The 23845-nt window shown below is 39.1% G+C and overlaps 1 protein-coding gene across 2 annotated transcripts in view; it reads right to left on the bottom strand.

The window, feature by feature from the left end:
* Positions 1-23845, bottom strand: part of RASGRF2 (Ras protein specific guanine nucleotide releasing factor 2) — a 129840-nt gene that overhangs the window by 25893 nt on the left and 80102 nt on the right. For both annotated transcript variants that reach the window (XM_065046433.1, XM_065046434.1), the window contains exon 18: positions 6807-6913. In XM_065046433.1, the coding sequence (XP_064902505.1) occupies positions 6807-6913 (107 nt within the window). The remainder of the gene's footprint in view (positions 1-6806; positions 6914-23845) is intronic.

Genomic DNA, 23845 nt, shown 5'->3' with positions numbered 1-23845 from the left:
ATGGGAAGTTCTCCAGATGCTCTGGCCAGCACTGGTGGAATGTGCCACCCACCCGAGCATCACACCCTGAGCTGGCAGGGCTCGTCATGGGTGGGAGGAGGACTCTACCCAGTTGACCCAGAGTGCCTCCCAGGCTGGAAGCCGTTTTTCGAGCAGGGAACGACTGGAGCCGACTGCTTTCCAACCCAGCTGACAGCTTTCCAGTCCAGTCCCGAGACTCAGCACGCACAGCCCACGGTCTTTCCACAAACGCTCCCAGATGTAGCTGATATTATCACTGCAAGAAAGAAGAATCGAGGCCGTGAAATATTTTCCTAGCCACTTCTCTTTGTCTTGCGAATAACTACACAGTGCAGATTTTTCAATCCATGAACCACAGGAGAAAATGAGGAGGGATGTGTTAGATGGAAACAGGGAGAAGCAGAAAACAAAAACATGGGGAAAGAACAAGTAGTGGTCGTATTTCTAAAACCTGAAGTAAGCAGGGAGGTATCAAGTAAGAAAAAATGTCAGGTAAAGACAGAAACTGGTGGGACTTCCGTGTAATAGGTGTAGATATGAAAGTTTTAAGAGGCATCTGGAAGAGAAAATGCTCTGAGGGAAAGGAAGAGTTAAATTAGTGAAGAGAGAAGAAAAACCTAATGGAGGATTAAAAATGCCAGATGTGAAAGGGGGGAAAACATGCCCACAGAGCTAGAATCAGGTTTTGGATGTCTCCGTGAGTACTCATACAAATCGGAGATGCTGTGTGCAGACTCATTGGTCTTTGCCCACAACTGCAGCAGCAAACTGGAAATAGCAGATGGGCACCGAGGAAGACTAGCATTGCTACTGGCTATAACTGATTACTTCAAATCACAGGCTAATGATAAAATCCTGCTGGGAGCCCAATATTGGAGATATCCAGGAGAAGATAAAGATTTGCTGAAGGACTGTTTACAAGGAATTTGGAATATTTTTAAATAGATGGGATTTTCCCTACAATTTTAATATATCTGCTCTCATGCCAAAGTATAAACAGATAATTATTTCAATGGTATCAGCGGAGTGACTCAATCTCCTACACAGCAGATCAAATGCTATCACAGTTAATCTGAGTTACCCCAGTGCTGCAGTCCTCTAACACTATTTCATTTTCAGCATAAAAGCACAGACAACTGTGCTGGGAGCAATGTTTATAAATTCACCTGCAGCAAAACATTTACAGGCAGAGGTAGAGGATATTGCAACTGGCTATCAGGAAAATTCATCACTGAATTTGAAGTAAGTCTGGCTTATTTCAAGAAGCAAGGAAAGGACAGGATCTTTGACTTCCAGCCAGTTTCAAGTGCAAAGAGACAGCCACCATTTGGGGAAGAGTGCCAGTCCTGATTCTTACAGTATCAACGTTAGCCTGTCACTCCTGATGGGATATAATCAGGTTAAAAGTACCAGCTATGTTAATAGCATGACTGAGTAATTCTCAGCACATACAATACAAACCTCTCCTTATCCAAGCACTGTGTAACCCTGTTGTACAAAGAAACCTGGAAAGAAGAATCTAGCCATTACATATTGTCAGATTAAAGAGTCCAGGACAGATAGGAAATGTGACATCCCTGCCTCGTAGTCCTGGGATGCGGTACGTTCAAGAGCTTTGCAGAAAGACCTTAAGCAAAGAGGGACCTGTCAGGCTCCGGCAGAGGCCGGTGCAGAGCACGACTAATTCGTTTGACTGACTGCAAGCTTGGCTACCATTCCAGGGGTGACTCATGTTCCCTGAAGGGTCATGGTACAGCAAACCCTTATGCTTCTGCGACGTTTGGACAGAGCATAGCAACAATTAAGTGGATTACTCTTCAATGCGTAAGTTTATGCAAACTGTATTTCTTCATTAAGTGGCCAACGGCACGCTGGAAGGCTCACTCAGGGCTCCCTTGCTCTGCCTTCCTCTGGGGCAACCTCTCTGTTTCTTCAGATCACAATTTGTATCATGATGTCTGTTTATTTCAGAAAGAACCCCAGAAATGTCTTTACTGTTTCAAGGCAGAGGCCACAGATCCTAGGGGTTTATTTGAAGTGTGGTTAAAATATCTTACTATCACACAACAAGTGTTGCTTAAGTGTAATCTGTTCACATTTCTACAATGAACTTGGTATAACTTTACCAGGCATCATATTCATTACTTTATGCCTTTAAATACAAGGCAAGTGGGGCTCATATAAAGGAATTTTTATCTTATTTTTTATTCCAATGTACAAAATGGAATTGGCCGATTCATGTGCACTAAAACTATGTTTAACCAACTGAAATCATCTTTGTTTGGACAATTCTCTATATACGGGTGTCTTCCATAATCCCTAAGTGCTATCAATAACTACATCTGCAAGATTTTCTGTTGAAAACCCATCACAGCTTTGTCTGTACGGGCGAGAAAATGACTTGCAGTAGATTATTTCACAGCTGGAGCAAGACAGGCATCAGGCACAAGATGACCTATACTCTCAAAATTCAGGCCTTGATCGTCTCCCCAGATCTTGTGGTAACTTCATAACTCACTGACACTGTCTGGCAGCCATCTAGTTTGTTAAGATTTACCAATTCGCTCCAGCTGAGATCTTCAAAGAAGCCAAGGGGACCAAGCACCCAGCTGTCATTCAAATCTGGGAAGTCTCTTCATCAGCAAATGCAAAAGCTTTCTCCTTGGACAAGCTCCATCTCAGTCTGCTTGTCGCAGAAGCAGAAAAAAACCTTGATTTTGTAACATGAAGTATTTAGATAAGAGACATGGTAGTATTGTTAAACAAAGAAAATGAGGCTGCAAGACCTCACTAGGATAATGAAAAATCACAGAGAGACTTTCTCCTCTTGCCCTCCTTTTCCCTTCCTATTTTTCCATCTCTACAGGAGCCAGTGGGAGTTTTATCCTCGTGAGACCTTTCCGTTCACAGCAACGCTCTTGTCTTCACAATGACTGTCTGCCTCATCATTTGTGTTTTCGTTGTTTACAACAGGAGAATCCTACGCTGTTCCTCTCAACTACATTTTAAAAATGAAATGTAAACATGAACATTTTGCTGTTATTTTGGGCAAAAAGAAAGCTTTATTGGGCTGTAGGTTGCTGAATGAAAAAGACAGAGAAGAGTAGGGAAAAAAAGAGGAGGGATAGGGAATGAAAAGAACTAAAATGTAAATAGAAAACCCTGGAAAACCTAAACGAGCCATCTTTCACGCTGCACTGGTTTTGGATGGTGAGTCCTCTTGCTCTGTGTGGTAAAAACAAAAAGTATGTGTCACATTATGTGACGATGATTTTCTCCAAATTTTTATCTGTGCCTTGGGAGCTCCTGGAGACATTAATTAGTTCCTGCTGCGCTCCCGAAAGGGCTGAAGATCTGGCATTATCACTATCAATGTAGTTGGAATTAAAGTGAGGCTCCTACAGTGTATGACCCAAGTTTTAAAAATAATCAATCCTTTTTCTAAGCATTGTTTAGTATGATTTCAAGATAATAAAACTGCTTTATGAAAGCACATACTCACTGAATAGGCTGAACTGTTGATTTTAATGATTCTGTTTTCTGGCCATAGACATAGGCTACTCTCAGATAATTTAAAAAAAACACAGGCTTTAAAAAAAAAAAACAAAAAACCAATAAACCCCACAACCCTGAAACATCCACAACTGTGGTTTTGACACAGTTGCAATATACTGTAGGAAGCTAATTCATTTCATAGCCCAGCAGAGGACAGACTCTGCAAACCCTGGGAAAGGATTTGCTGGAGAAAAGTGAGAAAACACAAGGCTTTGAACCATTTGTTTGGATAATTCCTCTCTGTCTCAACTCATACACTAACTCTGACCCATGTTATTGCACGTTTGAGAGCAGCACTCTTAAGCAAGCCAAAGGGATTCAGTGGGAGGGATGGAGGGAAGGGCTAAGTGGGGTGATATATGTATGAGCACATTTAACAGATGGCTGTATGTTAGTCTCTTTACATTGCACACATTCTGAACATAGCCTGCATACTCCTGTGTGACAGTACAGCACCTTATGTGCTCTGGGCACCAGAATACAATAAATCAGACCAGTAATCCAGGCAGACAAATAACGTGCAGAGAATTGACTGTCACTGGTAGACCAGAGAGCACCACAACAGAGTTAATTATGCTGCAGAGTTACTCACACGCTGCAACACTAAGGATGTCTGTAGTAGCATCTCGCACCCTAAAGAGAGAACTGAAGAAGGACCCACAGTTTACCCATCCAATGTCTTTGCTTCTCTTTACATCTACTTAAAATGAAACGTCATTTTGGCAGAAAAAAGTCTGTGCAGCAGGTCAATTTTAACCAGCAATGACCACAAGGATCTTGGGCACATCACAAGGAGAACAGCCTACCTGACAGTGGGAGAAGCCTCTCCCACAGAGGACAGAAATTGCCTGTTTGGTGTCGTCAGGTTTTGTAGCAAAAGCAAATTCAAAGCCAAGTGGAGAGAAAAGAGTATCAACAAAGCATAGTGCACTGCACATTTATCTTTCCAAATATCAATTGATTTTGATAACTTTTTTTTTTTTTCCTAATAAGAGAATAAGACCTGCCCTTGGCTGCTGCTGAAGGTGAAGGATGTCCCAACTGCTTCAAGTGGCCGGAGAATGATACAAATAGCCTAAAATGTAATAAAGTTTTTGGCAGGTCTGTTGATCGCATAGAATTTTAATACTTACATTGTTTCATCATTTTTGAAATCTAATAAACATTTCTTCACCAGTCACTGGTGGCTAAAGGTTCTCTGGCTTGCGGTTTGTCTTGTTATTGTAAAATGAGGCTCTGAGCTACTGCTCTCCCAGGACTATACATCTTTACTGCCAACATTTCATACTATTTGGCCAGACAGTAATTCTTCAGTTGCCTTCCTTAAAGCAGTCCTGTCCCATATTTTTTTGGCAGAAACTGGCCAGTCATTTCTAGTTTGCTGAGGTCTTCGGTCCTTTCTTTCACCCTAGTCTCACAAGTAAACAACACAAAAATCTGATTCCATGCTCTGTTGCTGTAGCATTCATTACTTTCTGCGTCGAAGTCCTTGCATTTTAAAATATTTACCACATCGGAGTACTGGATTAAGAGAGCTACAGAATTAAAATCTGCCATGCTTGCTGTGTTAAAAATAAAAGACAGTGAGTGACTAGAGAGTTCAGTTAACAGCTTCCACTTTGAGAATGCACACTGTTGAATTTTCACTCATTACTTTTGTCCTCTTACTACTTTAAAGATAATATAATTGTAAACATTATGTAAAAGTAGTTGCAAAAACATTACGGACATTATTAATTTTTTTGCATAAAATGGGTACTTTTGATATGAGAACAGAGAACACTTGTATTTTGAAGGAGGGAAAGTATATTTTGGGCAAATTGCTACAATAACAGAGTATGCTTGCACTCTTACTTTGTTACTTTTTGCTTATGATGGAGAATCATCACAACTCAATCAGGGTCAGCTCTGAAACTTAAGCTTCAGTTGTAGACAGTTGCTTAACGTAGACCAAAGTCTGATGGCTCCTAACATTTTCACAACCACATTAACTGACCATCTTTTAATTCATATAGATGGTGAACTCAACTCACAGCAGTCACTTTTAATACAAAATATGGCAGAGACACTACCATAACACAGAACAGTAGCAACAGACTTCTGCCGTTCCCGTTACAGCTCAAGATTTTGCCATGCAATGATTTTTATTTAACAGGCAGTCAAAGAGAACTTGCTGTCCATAGGTTGCTTCCAAAAACTAAAAATATGTTTAATCATTTCCATGGTATCAAGAGAGGTTTTATTAAATTATTCTGGCCTGTTCAGCTTTTCAAACACATCCAGTTTACTCACTTGTGCATTTCTTAAGGACTTCATTCTCTAGCAAACGTAACCTGTATGATAATTAAAATCTATTACATGGAAAAACGGGAACGGAGTTTGACACAGGACAGTTTGACATTGCTGCAGTTAGCTGTGCAATAAACTCTTTCTAGATCAAGTGTTCTTGATTATTAGCATGTAATGACAAAGCAGTCTATAATTGCCATGAAGTACCATCTGTCCAAGGTGTACAAGAATCTTTCATTTGCTTCCGAAGTGCTCTCACTTTTCCCCCTTTCCTCTCTCCTTCCCTCCTTCATTTCTTTCAATAATTTTCCTGGTAGTCTTCTACATACATACCAAAGTCTTCCAACATTTGTCTCACCTTGCAGCTTAAGGGACATCCTATCTCTATGGAATTCTACTAGCTTCTCAGATATTTTTCCCCCTCCCTCTGCCGACACAGTTTTATGATTACGAATCAGACTCACAGTCCTGTCATGGTTTGTAGAAAGACCAATATGAAGGACTGGTGCCTCTTTCCATATAAAACTCATAACAAATAAATAAACATCTGTATGCAAACACCAGTATTTAAACACATTCAGCCAAAGTAACTGAACCAAGCTGCCTGTAGCTTGAACACTGTCAATCTGAAAGATAAATCCAAGATGCTCATTATGTATTTCAATAGGTATTACAACAGTAGAGCACTCACACAGAATGTTATCAGGAATAATGTTGTAACTGGATATTTTCTGGAGAGCTTTGCAAGGCTAGATGAAGGATCCTTCACTTGCTTAACAGTGTGTTTTTACAGGCTTATTTTCCACACTATCTCTACAGCACTGACTTTTCAGGCCGTTTGACCTTTGCTACGCTATGCAGCAGCACTGCCTATAAATATTTTGTAGGGAGAACACAAACATATTAGAGATGGCAAGGAGAAGGATGCAACAGGACAATACCTGAGAATGCTTGGAGACCCAGTGGCGCAAGACATTCAGGACACGATTCGTGGCTGCTCTGCGTATTATGAACTCTTTGTCGCACATGCGTTCAGAATTGTTAAATCCTGTGCCAAAAGAAAACCCACATTAATTTTAAGGAAGGTAGCAAACATTCAAACATAGGATTAATAACTTGGGTAAACTGAAAGCTCATGGAACACTTATGTGTAATAAAAGGAAGGATGCGTATATAGATTTTCAAGTATGACCATTTGGGCAGCTGAAATTCTGCAAAATCAGTAGAATACAACCCTACTCATCATAACTAATATAGACATGTCCTTGTGTTCAGTATTCAGTTTCAGAAAGATAGAGTATATTTCCCTTTGTCATTAACATCAGTTCTCCCTCCAGTACGGAAAAAACAGAATCAGACCAAAAACGCACAGGGCCTGTAATCAGGCAGATTACAAAAGGAAAGTAAGTGTGATTTAGAAAGGAAAAAGAGGTATTATAAATTTCAAAAATCGTAAACAAATGGGGGAGGACAGAAGTCTAAACACAGAGAAGAATGTAAACACAGAAATGTCCCTTCATGGTATTGTATAGGCTCTACTAGTTGAAAGAGACTGTCCAAATAAGCTATTTTGGTTTTTTACCACTGGAGTGACAGGAAAGTGGGCAGATATACAGAAAACACATTTACAACCACAGCTGCCTGAAAACAAAGATTTGCCACCTTCAGCATTTCCCCACACATCTGGTAAAGACAACTTTTTTCCATTCAGCAATATTTACTTACAAAGAAATGGTTTTAAAAACAAACAAGAAAGTTTCTCTAAACATTCAAACTATTGCTTCCTTCTCTTCCAGTTTCTGCTTTATCTCGATAATAAATACAATCTGCATGATAACATAATGAATACATTACTTTAATAATAATGAAATTATTACATTAAAACTCCAAATTAAAAAACAAACAAAAAACTCTGAAGACACACTTGAGAGTTTGTTGTCAGATTTGATCTTACACTGTCCTGCTTTTATTTTAACTCAGTGCAGAGTCCAAGTAACAACTGGAAACACTGTCCCATATGACCAGCACTTTACTATTTTTTTGGCATAAAAGCTGCTCCAAATCCAGTGTATTACTATAAATAGCAAAGGCAGATTAAACTTCTATTTATTCTGTGAGAAACACATTGGAGGTATTCTTAGAGGCTAGTATTAACTTAGCTTTATTTTTATTAAAGACAATCCCCCAAATCCAAATTTCTGATCTATAATTTTTGAAAGATAAGCAGGGAAAGAAACGTTTAACTTCACTCTTACATCTTTTACTGCAGGTTGGACACCAAACCACAAATATATTTTCTACACTTACATTTCATTGAAGCTTTTAACCTATGGCATATTACACTGTAGTTGACATCTATGATGCATTATCAAAGGAAGTTTCATATTAAAACATCTTCAGGAGTTTCATTGCCCATAAACAGCAAAGTAAACAAAATCTCTGAGGCTTTACTCAGTAAAAGGTAACCTAGGCAACATTTTGCTTGTTAATTTTCCATGCCTTTCACAGTTAACCTCTTGCAGAAGCAATTAGGCATACACATTATAGACTGTTCAATTAGCCACTTCATTGCAGCAATGAAAGTCACAATGAAATTTATATATTAAAGCAGCAGAGTGTTTATCAAAGTAACATTAAGGAAAAGGACTTTCAGCAAGCTGGAAGGAAAACAGAAAGAAGCCTACAGGGACAGTTTCCAGTCAGCTGCAAAAGAATAAAAAGAGCAAGAAAGGGAAAAGGAAAACCTCCAGAGAACACACCAGCAAACTTCTGTGGTCCTCAGAATTTCATCAATTTTTAAGCAGTAATTTGTTGTGGAGAAAAGGCAACATGTTCACCGAGATCCACATTGTCAGTATTTAACGTTGAAATCTCGAACCTATAAATGGACATCTCCATTTTTTAAGAAAGGAATTTAGCTAAACATGGACACACATGTGAACTTAGGTCCAAGTGGGTGATTCATTGTAAATCTTCAGGTACAAGACTTCAAATAAATATCTAAATCAATGAAATCTCTGTAGGGAGATCTTATTGCAGCCTTTCAGTACTTAAATGGGGCCAATAAGAAAGATGGAGACAGACTTATTGGCAGGGCCTGTTGTGATACAAGGGGTGATGGTTTTAAATTAAAAGAGGGGAGATTCAGGCTAGACATGAGGAAGAAATTATTTACAGCAATGGTGGTGAGAGCCTGGCCCAGGTTGGCCAGAGAGGTGGTGGATGCCCCATCCCTGCAGACATCCCAGGCCAGGCTGGACGGGGCTCTGAGCAACCTGAGCTGGTGAAAATGTCCCTGCTCATGGCAGGGGTGGCACTGGATGGGCTTTGAAGGTCCCTTCCAACCGGAACTATGATTCTATGAAATACATTTTTTTTCAAAATAAAACTGGAAATCTGTTAACTCCATTCTGACCTTGTTTTTAAATAGCAAACAACTCAGAAAGGCAGGATGCATTTCCTTCTTTCTTCGCACAACATTTATAATTTATCATTCTTTATAGAAACAAAAAATAATCCACAAGTCCTCAAGCAACACTTGCTGTCCAAGATTAAATCTTCAGATTAAATTTGAAGAATATCATGTTCATGACCTTTTCTTGTGGAAATGGAAAGGAGTGGAATATCCACTGTTCTCTGCACACCGGCTTAGCATCCTTCCATTTGGATGTCTGGCTTTGTCTCAGTGTTTTCCCTTAGGACCTGGTTTGAGTAACAGCAGACCTCAGGTAGGCTCCAGATTCAGTATCTTTGACAACAGCTCAGCAGAGTTAGGCCTTAAGCCAGAGCGAGTTATGCTGTAGAATACTACATGAAGTCCTTAGACCTTGCTGAGGCAACTGACGCTGGAGCACGACAAAGCTACCGGGACATGTAATGTTCAGAACAAGCCTCTGCCTTTGTTCTTCTTCTATGATCTACCATGCTTTTTCCAAGGAAATGCTTTTGCATTCTATTCCTTCTACACTGAAGGAACACGGGGCAGTTCAGAACAAAGGGATTGATTATACTCTCTCTTCAAGTCATAACAATGATCCCAGCAATGCTGGAGACTTGCACTGCAACAAAGATGAAGAACTGCCCCTCATGAAGGCAGAGATGGGCAAGTCATCGTTGAGCAGTATGGAGAGATCTGCAAAGATGAATAATATGATGTTCTCTAGGTCTACCACCAGAAGACATAGCAAAGTGTGAACCTGTGGAATGGTGCATAGCACACTGCTGGCTCTTTGCTTTTCATCCTGAACTGACTTGGACCTGAAGTGGAAGCCAAGTCTGCTAGAATACAGTAGAGATGGTTACCATCCACACCATTAAAATGCTATGGACATTAATTAGATTAGTCTCAAAATTCGTTCTTTAGTAACTGCTACTATTCACTAGATAAGCTTAAGTAGATTTATATACTTTTTTAAAATTAAAATTGTAGACAACAGTCACAGATTTTTAATCTATCACCTATATATCAGAAGTCTATATAAGTGTAAAGTAATACACAGATGGCTAACAGCAAATTTATTCAAAAATAATGTGTCAGCTCCCTTCCAGTCAGGTTAGCAACAGCTAAAACCCCACCACTTAAGGCACTATACTGTATAATTCCTGATACTAAGAAAATTATGTTGCGTTATTAATCTAAAGTTAGTGAATATTGAACATGAAAGCAAAAGAAATCTCAGTATTTTTTACAGTAATCACATAGATCTTTTTAGGAATGAAAAGGTACTCAAGTTAAGAAAAAAGGTACTCAAGAATATTTAAATTGGACAGAAAAGTGGTATTAATTTCAGGATCTTACAAAACTCTGAGGAAAGAGAAAAAATGTCAGTGGCAAACAAGTACAATCAGTAGGTACTGTTACTTTTTGGGCTTCTAACTTTGACAGAAAAGGCCTAAACACTAAAAAACCCCCCAATGAATATTTATTGCTGTAGCTGCATTAATAAAGGAGCAGAAACATGCAAAAGCAAGTCCTTGCCTAGTGTTTGTTTTGCTCCTCCTAACTTTCCACGTGACATGGACTTTGGAACAGAGCCTGCAAAGGGGATATGACCAGACTAAGATCTGATGAAGCCACTACAGGAGCTATCTAAGCAGGCATCCGTGAACTTTGATGATGCCATCTGTGTTTCCAGAACTTTTCACAGCACAAACTCCTTCTAATACATTGGTTTTACTGCTGCTCCTTACTTCCCTCTCTCTCCTTCTGCCCACCTCGTCCTCTCTTAATAAATGTGCACTCCAAATAAAACCCTGAGCCACCATGACGACCGCAACTATTCCATATGCATATTTCAAAGAGCCCTGTATACAAATTTATCTGTAAATGGCACATTCACTCTGCCACTTACAGACAGCTCATGTGTCTGCTGCTCTCCACGCTGCAAAACGGAATCTAAATCTTCCAATCCTGTCCGGTTTTGCAAGAGGTAACAGTGGTGCTAGTCTAGCAGGACCTCCTGATGTTGATCTGCAAGGAAAAGGCATTTCATCACAGGTTTAATCGCACCCTGAGGCATATCTCAGAGACCATCCTACCAAACGGTTTCCAGTTAACCTTTTGGCATTGGTGCATCTGCTCTATTATTCCACATACACTTTTTTCTACCTATTTTTGAGCTAGGAATAGTTTTTAATTCTGATTATACAGTCTCTGGCATCATATCACTCCTGTCCATGACTGGGAGGCACGCTTAGCCATATAGGCTATAAATCTAAATGGACTGAAAGATCAACGGAATAGCTATATCTGATCAGATAAAATTTCATCTGTCTTGGTATCCAGAAACAAATGCTCGTGGAAATAATCTTTAAAAGGGGCAATTTTGAAATGGTCTTTCCCATACTGTGTTATTATCGGTATTGAGCATTCTGGGGGCCAACTCCACACATTACACTTAAATCAGCGGGAAAGCAGGCATGGTTTCTTATGATATCATCCTCACTGTGGTTCCAGGAGAGGAGAGAGGTGAAGGGTCCGGTCTAGCAGGATTGCCAACTTTTGCAACGTTTTCATTAGGATTCTGTGTGGAACTGCCCTGAAACAATCCATGGTGAATATCTGCTTCTCTCCTGAAGGAAGCAATCTTTCTACATGAGAAATATCAGTAACATTTCTGATCATTAAACATCTTAGTGGGCTGCCGCTTCAGTGAGTGCTACTTTCAAGTAATGATTTTCCCCAGTATCTGTTGAGATTAATATATACTGCTTCCACAAATAATTTCTTCACATAACAGTGATGCAGAACTTATACCACAGGCTGTCAAAACACAATGTTAACCTGCAGCATTGCTAGTTTCAGTGAATTACTCCTTTCAAGGTAACTGAATCACTCTGTTCGTGTACTTCTCTTCAGATTATGTTGTTGTGCAAAATCCAGTTCGACCTTTGGATGTTTTTGTTATGTGCATTATAATCAAAACTAATATTTTTATAGTTTACACTATCACCACAGATTTAAATTAAAAAAAAAATGCTGAATAGATGTATATCTCAACACCTGCTGACAAAACTAGATTAAATTATGGCAATGCCTTTTACATAATAGCTCTTCTTATGTGAAAGTCTGAAGCACTTTTCAGTGGTTGATATCACTATCTATCCCATTAATAAATCAAAGCCTGCAGGCAATCAATGACTACAGGTAGGATGTGTCATTGTTTCCACCTTTGGAATTGCTGCACTCGGGACCAGATCCAAATATCACATCACGTGTGAGTGTGGGACAGAGAACAGACCGTCTCCTCAAAAGCTACTAAGAAGACCCTTTAGCAAAATCCTGTCCTGTTTTTTCTTGCTCTACTGAACAAACCTGACTCCATCAGCAATTTACATTATTTCCTCTTTAAAATCCACCTTGGCCAACAGGAACATTTGTTTTATGTTAAATTCTGCACTGTATATGTTAAATGAAGTACACTTGCTTTTCTATTTAAGATGTCAAAAACTCTCAGTCTAGTTACAGTAACCATAATCTCTGCATTTTGTATTTCTGCATTAATACAGCAGCACACAATTCCTGAGCACAGTAATTAATATGTAAAAAGTTTTGATGATTCAGATATTTTTCAGAGTTTATCTATACATTTCCATTCACAAGATTTAGAGGTAACTTGTTTTAAATTTTGAAGGGTGATTTCAACAAGTTTCTGGTGTCTTTCTCAGCAAAAAAACTCCATTTAAGAAAAAGACTTTGTGTCAGTTTCACCAAAATACTCTGGAATCATGCACTGAAGCTGAGTTAGCACCTAACATAGGAGAAAATTGGACTCCACTACTTGAGGAGGTCAAGCAAACCTCACAGAGTACTAGAGAAGTGTAAAGGGAACATTCGTAGTTCATAAAACAGATGACGTATAAGCAAAAAAAAAAAGGGTAAAATTTATTTCTCTGTCTTATGTTTATTTTCTTCTGATGAGCTGTGGGCCACTGAAGAGTTGTGGGCCAGTTTCATGATGCAGCCTGGCTCAAATCCTGAAAGCTTAGGCTTGGCAAACGTCAGTGTTACTTTCTGACCTGGATAAAGAATAAATAAAAACCGCAGGCTTGGAGCAGAGCAGTTTTCATCCACAGATTAAAACTGAAAAATCCTCTCAAATATATGCAGCACAAAAGAAAAGCCTTCCCAACATACATGTGGTACAAAAAAACTAACTAGGAAAGGTTTTCCTTGACATATCTAAAAAAGTTTGGATGACTGTTTAAAGATACCCATCCTTATTGGTGCTCAAGCAAGCAACTGCGTTTCACACATTTCCACAGAAATGTATCAGATAACAAGTAGCTTAATATAAGAAAACTACACTGGCAATGACTCTCCTTTCCTTTTCATTTCTCTAATTATGATATCAGGTTGCCATACACTAGCCAGCTGAAGAATGACAGAGCTGGAAAAGAAGACCATATTAACTGACAGGAAAAGGAGCATAAAAATTATGGTCTCCCACTCACTGCATACAGAGTAGTGTATTTGACCAGCAAAACAGTTCTTCCTATTTTTTCTTTTATTGTAATTATCAAATGTGCACATTCAGATTTATAATGGAGCAGGTCATATAAGCAGCCTAAGGCTTGGAAGTAGGAGCCATCAGGTTTAGCCATGATCTTTGGGTTACTTCAGTTTAAGAAAGAGGCATATTTAATCATTCACTATGCCAGGGTTTGAGTTTGTTTCACAAAGGGTTATAAACTTATGCAGCACCAGAAGAAGTGTCGATTAAAAAGCAGGAGAAAGCAAGTGTCCAATGCATTTCAGGCTTTTAATTTCACTTCCACTGGTCCTTGGGACATACAAAATCATTTTGTTCTAAGAAATATGCCACTGAAAATCCCTGTGGTAACCACCCACGTCAGAAATAAATCCAAGTATGTATTTGATTCTTCTGCCTAAAGCCTCCACCAGAAATATAATCTAACTATCAAATCAAGTCAAGGGATTATAGTATTAGTAAAGTAAATCTCATGGATTCACATGCACCAGCTGATGTACAATAGTGTAACGCAGACAGAGCTATGGTGACTGTGTTTAATTTCTGCAAGATATTTAAGGGAAAGGTTGGTGAACTATTTTTAAATGACTCTCACTTTAAAAAGGCTTTTTCTAATCAGAGTAATTTAAAGAACACAACATTGAGATAAAGCAGTTACGTCATGATGCTGCTGTAAACTTGAACTAAATCCAGAAGTCTAAAAATACATCAGTCCGACAAAATAATTTTAGTTTAATGGATGGGGGAAAAAGACTGTCTAAAGAACATGTTTAAGATCAAGATGCTCTTCTAACTCCTAATATTAACAACATTAAGGTTGCTCTCAGAATTATAATAACTTATGAGATTATATGGCTAAAACATGAGTACCACGAAGAATTAAAATATTCCTTTAAACTCAAAGAACTGTTCAAATTTGAAAATTTCTTGTTTAAAAATCCTTAAAAACACAGTTACTGCTATAGATATACCTGGCACACACTCTTGGGTTTTCTGTTCGTTTTTTGTTTGTTTGTTTTTTAATAGAGATATTATCTCGGGAGACCATATTAGAGTCTCATGCTTGGAAGAAAAATTTTTTAAATTGCTAAATATCGAAAACATATTTGCAGTTGCGAGTTACGTAACTTGTTAATAAAAATCCATAACTCATCTTAGAAGTAAAAAATACCAAACAGTCTGCATTTTTTTTTCCAGCAGCAATACAAGATTGCTTTTTATTTTTGACTTAACGTGATAAATACATGGGTTCAGAGAAAATAGTGTTGCTCCCTCCTTTATTATAGAGAGAAAAAACCCACATGTGTGTGCATTAGTGTTGTAACCACGCAGGGAATGAGTATCTGTAGCTTTGTGCTGCTGCCCTTTGTAGGATGCATTTTCCACAACTGTAAGTAGCAGTAACTCATTACCACTGGACAACATCCTATTCTTTTCTTCTCTCAGCAACAGCAAAGAAAGCAAACAAGGAGTTAATGTCATCATTAAAACCTAATGGTATATTTTTGTGTACCTGCATACACCGTCAAAATCATATTTGTTTGCATACAAGTGTTTATGGGTGCATGCCTGTGCAAAATCCTAGCCCCAGCTTTCCAGCAAAGTCTTAGGAGAAACCATCCAAATCTTGTGCCTTTATTTATAGATATACCTCTAGAAAGAACAGACCTTGAATTTCAAAGGCTGTTGTTGCCAATTGTGTTTACACATTGCGGAATATCATGACAAATGTGCAATGTGACAGCAGAATATTTTCCTGACTTATTTATATAAAAGAACTATAGGGAACAATTGACAAAGAAGAAAAGCCTTTTTGAACAGCCTACCATAACAATTATTTTTGTGACTGTTTCAGTACATCTTAGACACTTTTTTTTTTCTAAGGCAGGAATGTATGAATTATCTTCCATGAACAATGACAAGAACAGCAACACTGTAGTTGATATTTCTTTGATTTTGTATGTCAGCCAAGTGCATTTGCCTGTGTTCCTGCTATGTCTCTTAGTCTCCAGGGAAGCTATAAGCAATTTTTACCTGCTGACATATTTCTGCATTTTGAGTGATCTCCAGCTCTTGATTTCTTTAATTACACATTGCCTATACTCTCAAACTGCTCCACTAGCAATATGAAGAGTACAGCAGATCTTTTTGCATAATGCTCACAGTCTTTTCAAGAACTATTTGAAGCACGCTTTCAGACCTTTAACATGCTCTATGTGCCCTGCCACAAAAGAAAGGCTAAAATTAAATCTGTGACAATGTACACCTAGAAACAGAATACACAAAAGATGCTTTTGGAATTTTTTTGTTTAGTTGGGCAAAAAAGTTTGCAAAATCATTCAGATTTTTTTATGACAATAGGAGGAAAGGTTAAATGGAAAGGAGGCAATAATTGCAAAGAGCCAAATGTATAATTTCTCAGACCATCTGTGAACAAACAGTTGATTGTCATGCAAAACAAAAATTGGCAGGATGTATACCAGTCAACAAAAAAATCTCTGAACAAAACGTCCATCTCATAAGTAGATTCCAGACCATTTATGATTGGGCCACAAATCAAGCAACTTAATAGCAGCATAAACAAATATTAATTGTGCAAGCAATACTTAGGCTTAGGAAGAAAAATAAAAAAGGAAAAAAAACCCAAAACAATACCCCAAAAAAAACCCAAAACCAAAAAACCTCCCCAAAACTTCTCACCCCACACACACCATTCAGTGCCCCAAATGTGAGGAAGAATCTAAACAAACCTGGCCTTGCAGTGTTGACATACTAGGGCTTGTTGCCTGCACACAGTGGTCCCAGCTCCACGCCAGCTTCTCTCCTCCTCAGCTTAGGAGAGCAGGGGGAGACACCACCTAAGAGCTTGCCAGAGAAGCTCAGCAAAACCACTGGAAAATACATGTTCAACACATCTCATCAAGTCAATCGCAGTAGGATTGTGGTGATGAGTTTCTGGGAAGCAGGAATATGGACCGTATTAGTCTCCTTTCTTAGATGAAGAAGGAATTTTTCCCTCAGTACTGGCTGGTTGCATTATCTATTAAATAGAGAGTTTTCCCTGCAGCTGCTCAGGACCTAATGCAATGGGTCAGAAAACACATGGTTCACAGTGTCATAACTCAGGACATGTCCAGTGCAAATACTTTTTTCCCAAGTATTCCACTCCTCTCACAAACTAGAATATGAGATTAATTCAAGAGAGAGGAACACATAAAAAAGGGGATCCTAAATTTCTCGTCAAGTGAAAAAAAGAATCATCATTTTCCCCTGGCTCCCAACTCCCAAGAGCAGGGATCGCTAAGACAAAACTAGCTTTCATTTTTAAGTCACTGTTTTAATTCAAACCTACTGCCCTAAGAAAATTGCAAGGGCAGATTCAACTCAATTTGGACGTGAATGTTTAGCCAGTCATCTAAAATCGCTGAACAAAAATGTTGTTAAATTAAAAGGGGTCCTAATTCAGGAACAAAAATAGAAGTCTATTCAAATGCACTACAGAGTAGGTGAATATTCAGAGGGCAGGAGTAACATTCAGGGATACTGAAGCAGAATGCAGATTCCAAACAAATTACCTTTAATCTCTATTTTCATTTTGTTACTGATTTCCTAGTGAAATATCCTCTGGCAGGAGAAAGCATACACAAATGTCTCACAAAAGCAGCCTGCTGAACTAGTGTAAAAAATGCAGCCTAGACATAAAGCATGTTTGCTTCTCTTGAGACATCACCATCAGCCCCCATTGACCCCCAAATCACAGACACTGAGCCCCCAGCCAGGCCAGTGAGTTGGTCACATTAGTGCTGGTCACCTCTAGGTTTGGGGACAACTTTGGGCAACTCCTGACAACTCCACAGCCACCAGGAAGGAAAGCAGGTTGGTCTACGCCAGCGGTTATTTGTAACACAACCTTCATTGATGGAGAAGTGTCAGCTGTAGATTAATTAGGTCAATGAGCACTGCCCATCTGGAGCTTTTTTAATTGAAATGGGGAACTTCAAGGAACCTCTGTGTTCAGGTCTCAATGCTTCTCAAACCCCCCTGCATTTGTATAAATTGGTCTGGGAATCTCATTAAAACGTGTTCCCAAGAGGGAACTAGTGCTCATTTTCACAGTTCCTGGCTAGAGCCATTGGTCAAAGAAAAACGACAAGTAAAAAAACTTGCTTGTCTTGTGTAAAGGATCGGGGGAGTATAACAAATCCTACACCAATTCTTTTCTTTCTTGGAACTAAGCATCTCAGATCCCTGATAGAAAGGGGGGACTCAGGAGGGTCTCAATGCATGCAGGGTTGATAGGCATGCCTGAAACAATTATTTCAATGATTCGATGATGTCCTGTATCTCTGACAGGAGGCTTAGATGCCCTCAAATTCAATCTTGAATTTGGGAATGCATGACCTGAAGAAGTACAGTTAAAATTAAGGTCTGCTTTCAAATGCTTAGAAACAGCCTTCATGATACTTGCAATCTAGTTGTGTCAATTTACTCCTGTGAAGAGTAGTCCTGCTGGGATAAGCTACAGATTCAAAAGGATTAATTTCTTGATTATTGATTGGGATATTTTTTTCTTTCAGGTCCAGATTCATAAGGAAAAAGTTCTACAAAGCTTTTCCAGTACAGGGAATGAGATGTTATAACCCAGAAAATTACTGGAAGGCAAAATTACTGTAATTATTACTAATAGCAATGTTTATGGCATCATACTGAATATCAACTAGAAAAAGACACACATTTTCATTTTGATTTAGATATGGATATTTATGTACAAAGCCAGAAAGAAATACAAACTTTTTCAAAGGTTAGTTTGTATTCACCGATGCACTTTGAAGCATTTAGCACAGCATGACACAGAAGTGCATTACCCGGCTATTCACATAATGTACAATCCATGTCAGATACCGCTCAACTTTCACATAACATTCACCAGAGCAAGTAAATCGCTCTCTGCCTGCCCTCTCACAAGGGAAAAAAACAGACAGTAATAATTTCCCTTATTAACCTCACCTATTTCTAATATTTAGCAAATTCCATACCAAATCATCTGCCACATTATTATTCCTCTGTTCAGACGCAGGGAAATACTCCCTGAACAGTACAACTGTTATCCTTGAATGGGACACTATATATATGCATCAATCTGTGTGCAAGACAGTGAGAAAATACTGTATCTGATTAAAGCATAATGTATGTTTCTATACGGTTTCCCATTTCAGGGATCAACAGGATCTCACTGGGAGCGTATGCCTTCATTATTTTGCATAGTACCTTTCCAAGTCACATTATTCAGCCTAAGTGCTGAATGCACCTGGCAGCAGTATGTACAGCGACAGTGCCTCCTCTTGCTGCAGTCAGACAAATACCTACAGACACACGGACACACAAAAGTGAACGTGGGATCCGATCTCCCTGGTACCATTTGGCACAAGCTATGTCATTCCATTACTCCAATCAGTGCTTGTGCCAGAACAAACAAAACAAAAATATTGTGACAACAGGAGCTGGCAAGTAGCTGAAGTGACTGCGGAATAGCACCACTGGTCGCAACCTAAAATAAGTTACACAGCTGTCACTAAAGACTTTTCTTAAACTTTCTTACGCTGATTTTGCATTTTAAAATAAGCAGTCATCCTTAATCAATCTGTGCCTGATTTATCAGAATGGAAAGGCCTACACATGATCCACTGTGAAATCTGGATCTCTGTGAAACAGGAATTATTACTTTTAGCTAATTTTCATCCATCTAATATTGTGACAGTAATCAAGCAGGGATAAAGTTTGTCAGACTGAGAGCTCACAAGACTCATCTGGCTCAACTTCAGTGCTTATGCAGCTGTCAAGAGAGATGGCATTCTGTAAACCACAGCTGTAATTTACAAAAGTCCATTTATATTTGTTTTTGCTGTTACAGTTATGGTATGTTATGGCAGACAAACTGCTACAGGACCTCTGAGCAGTATTCATTTCAAGTGGCTCCTGAAGTTGACACTTTCACGTAAATCACTGGCTCTTAAAGCTGACACTTTCACGTAAGTATTTCCACACTGTTTATCCTCAACTACATTCAGTTGCTCTGAAATGGAGGTTTGGCAGCTTTACACCAGAGGTGGTCAAAGAAAGTACAGAAAGGGCCTACAGTGTTTTATCCTAGGCAGTGCGCAAGAGTATAAAAATAGTGAGGTCAAAATAAATAGACATTTATACTATAAAATAATTACATGCTTTTCTCTGTACATATTTTCCATCACTAATGCGTAACTTCTGCATATAATTAATGCACTAACACATAACTGACAATCAGTGGAAAGTAGCACAGAACTAACTTTTTATACAAAGTTTAAGAAAGGAACTTGATCCCTCCATAGACAGTGATGTGACCAGTGAGCACCAACCCAGAACTCACAGACTATATTAGATGAGCTGCCAACAGTGGAAACTACTCAGAGTTAGTGCACAGAAGGGTCACCAGGAGATGCTTTTGAATGCACAGGAATATTTAAGTGCTTTGAAGGAAGACAGCGCTTGCATTTAGCAGCTGCAGCTAGCAGATTAATGGAGCGGGTTTTGCGCTTGCTTTGTTGAGAATCGGCTGCAGCTGCAAAGGACTGTCTGTTCACTTCTGCAGACAGATTGTAAGAACTGTGGAAAAGCAGATGATAGCAGAAAACGGCCTGGTAAACAGGCTGGTCAGTCTTGCTAGACTAAAATCAAGGGAAATACAAAATAAGATTGCTTCTCTGAATGGCTGGTGTGGATTTGTGAAAAGAGGAGCTGGTTTTATTTTCCGTGTATAAGAATGGATTTGCAGGTTGGTTGTCTGGGAGAGCTTTTGAAAAGTTCTTTGATAGGGTACAAGCTGCAAAAGGCGGCAGGTTCAGGAAAAATTCTCCTTCCTGAACAATACTCAGGTAAATAAGTCAAAGGTAATTTAGCACCAGAGATATGTGAAGGAAATTAACTGAAAGGGGTAGCGTATAAGTGATTCATTTTTGTGTAGATGCTTCAAAGCTTCAGGTAGTTAATTGCTCCTTTAAATCACTAAAGTCAGAGAGAATAAAACCATCTTTCCTCCTTGCTAGCATGGGGCAGAGTTTCCTATGTGCAAACCATGTTTGTCAGAAACACTCCCCCAAAGACCTTTCTTCCCCCCTACGTCTTTCTCACTCTCTCCTCTCCCTTTCATATGTGTTTTAAAAAACAAATGCTTATGCTAAAGAAGCCAGGCTCTCCTGCCAACCACAAGCCTCCATCCCACTCCCATCCTCTCCCATAATATGTCTCCTTGTTCTTGCGAAAAGCGGTACATTCTCTGCAGCGCGGATGGGCACGCTGTGGGAGGAAGGCAGCTCTGAAGCATGCTGCACGCTGGAAATACTGACGTACCCCGTTCAGAACTGGATGACAGGGCTGCTGAAATAAAGCTGCTATGTTCGTGCGGGAACAACCCGTTTGTTTGGGTTTAAGTATTTGCTTCTTGTCTAACACTTCTATTCCATGTTGGGAGGTTTTTGGTCTCTGGTTTGAGTTGGGGAAGAAATAAGCTTCTTGAAGCTCTTTCAGAATATCTGCTAAGAATATAAAAATATAAAGAGTATACGAGTTTAGATCCTGAATTTAAGTTTTTGTCAAAACAGCCTCCTTGAAGCTTATGTTGAATAGAATTGTTTCAAAACAAAATTATCAATTTAACATTAACTATTTTTCTTCAAGTTATGCTAAGACATGCTTAGCAGAGAAGAAATGTATATGTTTGCTAAGCTTATGTAAGTACTTCTAACTTTATTCATTACTTAGAAAAACAACAGCATAATTTTGCTAATTTAGCTTCATCCATGCAACTATTCAGAGAATTTAAGTTTGAATCTCTTCTAATCACAGAAAGCATCTTCATAGTTTATGAGTATTAACAAGTAGAGGACCTGCACGCAGAGCAAGAACACCAAAAGATATTTTTCTTTAAAAATCGGTGCATATGTTAATGATCCTGAGATAGTGCTGATTCTGTGCACAACAGACATAAATAAGAAGTTAAGGAGAGGAAAAAAAAAGTAATAACATGTTTGAAATAATTGTACAAAGATAAACCAGGGACATTTTCGAGTTCTACAATCCACAGATGAAGTAAATCATACAAATGGTTTCTATCTAGTTCTAGGGTTTGTGTGGGTGCTCTACGGATAATACTGCTGTTACGGTTTCTGTAACATCTGTAGGATTTTTGCAGCAAAATTACAGACGATTGGTGAGTATATTGGCAGAAGGTTCCTCTCCCACATCACTCCTTTCTTTGACTCTGGCTATGTGACAAAGGATTTCAGAGAAGAGAAGGAAGTCACTCCTGAGGAGATGGGGCTCACTGCAGCTCCCTGCAGTTCCACTTAATGACTACCTAACTCTCATTGCAAAGCCAAAAGAGGAGCTTACAGGACATTCACTAGGATGGGATCGTCAACAAGTTGCATGAACTTTTCCACACATAAAAGAGTAAGGCAGACATTGAAATAGAGCTGCTAGATAACTTCTGTGTTGCTTATGGAAGCTGTCACCGATTCAAGCAGAAATCAAGAGTTAATTTTCTAGAGGTATATGAATGGGGGGAAAGAAACAACTCAAGTAACTGATGCCTCTGAGAAGGCATATGTTTGTGATTGCTCAGGGCTTATCTACCACTCTGAGAAGCACAATGGTGAACAGAAGTGCCAGGAGCAATGACAAGTAGTCATGAGAACAGGAAAATGCTAATTCAGCATAAGTAAAGAATACTTGTCCATAAATCAACAATTTGAGTTTGCACTACTTTACATCCAGTCATGAGAACTGGATGACTACGAGAGAAGGATGCTTGCATAACTTTGTTATCTCCCCTTGCTGAAAAACAAGCTTCATTGCAATGAAAGAAAGCTGTAAGGCTGCAGAATAAAAATGGTTTTGACCTGTCAATTTCTATGACAGAATGCACTAATATTATTACCCTATTTCAGTAAGTTGAGAAAGGAATGAAGGTGTGCAGCAACTTGTCAATGGTGACAGAGAACAACTGCAGCAACCCATGAACCATCCAGCCATCCTTCACATCCCTCAAAGCACAGAAGACATGTAAAAGACACAACATTCTCTATTAATCCCTATTGTGCATCTCATTCATGCAGGCACCACGCTGTGTGCCTTATTTAACTTTCTTTACTTTCACTTCATATTTCCATTTACTTCTATCATGCTGTTAAAATAAACAAGTTTTATGCAAATTTTGTAGAAGAGAATAGACAAAAACAAGTTTAACATATTTAGAGATTAATATCTAACTAGACAGATCAACTAGACAATAGGACGAGTAGTACAGCTTGGCATCATAAAAGCAGCTACCTGTAAAATAACTGAAATTAATAGCAACAAAACCAGTGAGTTAAAAAAAACTGCTGAATAGCACAAGGACCTCAACTCTCCTGGTTCAAATAAAGATTCCATATATCCTGCAGGAGCTCTACACGCCGCAGAGCAATGCCATGGTGCGGAGCATCTCCTTTTTGGCAGCTCATAAGCTGTGTGGTGGGGCTACCGATGCATGAGCTCTTCTTAGAGCCCTGCTAGCCCTACAGGTGCACCTCATGTTCATTCAGAAAACAAATGAACCCAACAGATGAGGAAAAACTGTCAAGGTCCCTGACGCACAGCACCGATCCCCACAGAGCAGGGATGGAGCAGACCAAAAACGCTGCCAACATGCCCTGTCCTGAGGCTGCATCCAAAGCGGAAAGCACAACAACATCTAAAACAGACCAAAATACCAAAAAGTCTTTCAATTTTGGCTTCCCATGAAGTCACCTGCGCTCAGGAAACCTGCAGGCAAGACCAACATATGCAGCGTTTCCCCCCATTGCTTATAATAAGCAAAGCCCTGGGAGAGCTTGTCAGAGCTTTTCTTACTTATCAGTAAGTAACTAACCATTGCATGGTGACAGCCATTATAAAATGTTATGGCCAACATTCTC

Source organism: Columba livia, chromosome Z, assembly GCF_036013475.1.
Source record: "Columba livia isolate bColLiv1 breed racing homer chromosome Z, bColLiv1.pat.W.v2, whole genome shotgun sequence".
NCBI lineage: Eukaryota > Metazoa > Chordata > Aves > Columbiformes > Columbidae > Columba > Columba livia.
Note: the sequence above shows the minus strand (reverse complement) of the source record. Positions and strands in the feature narration are given on the sequence as shown.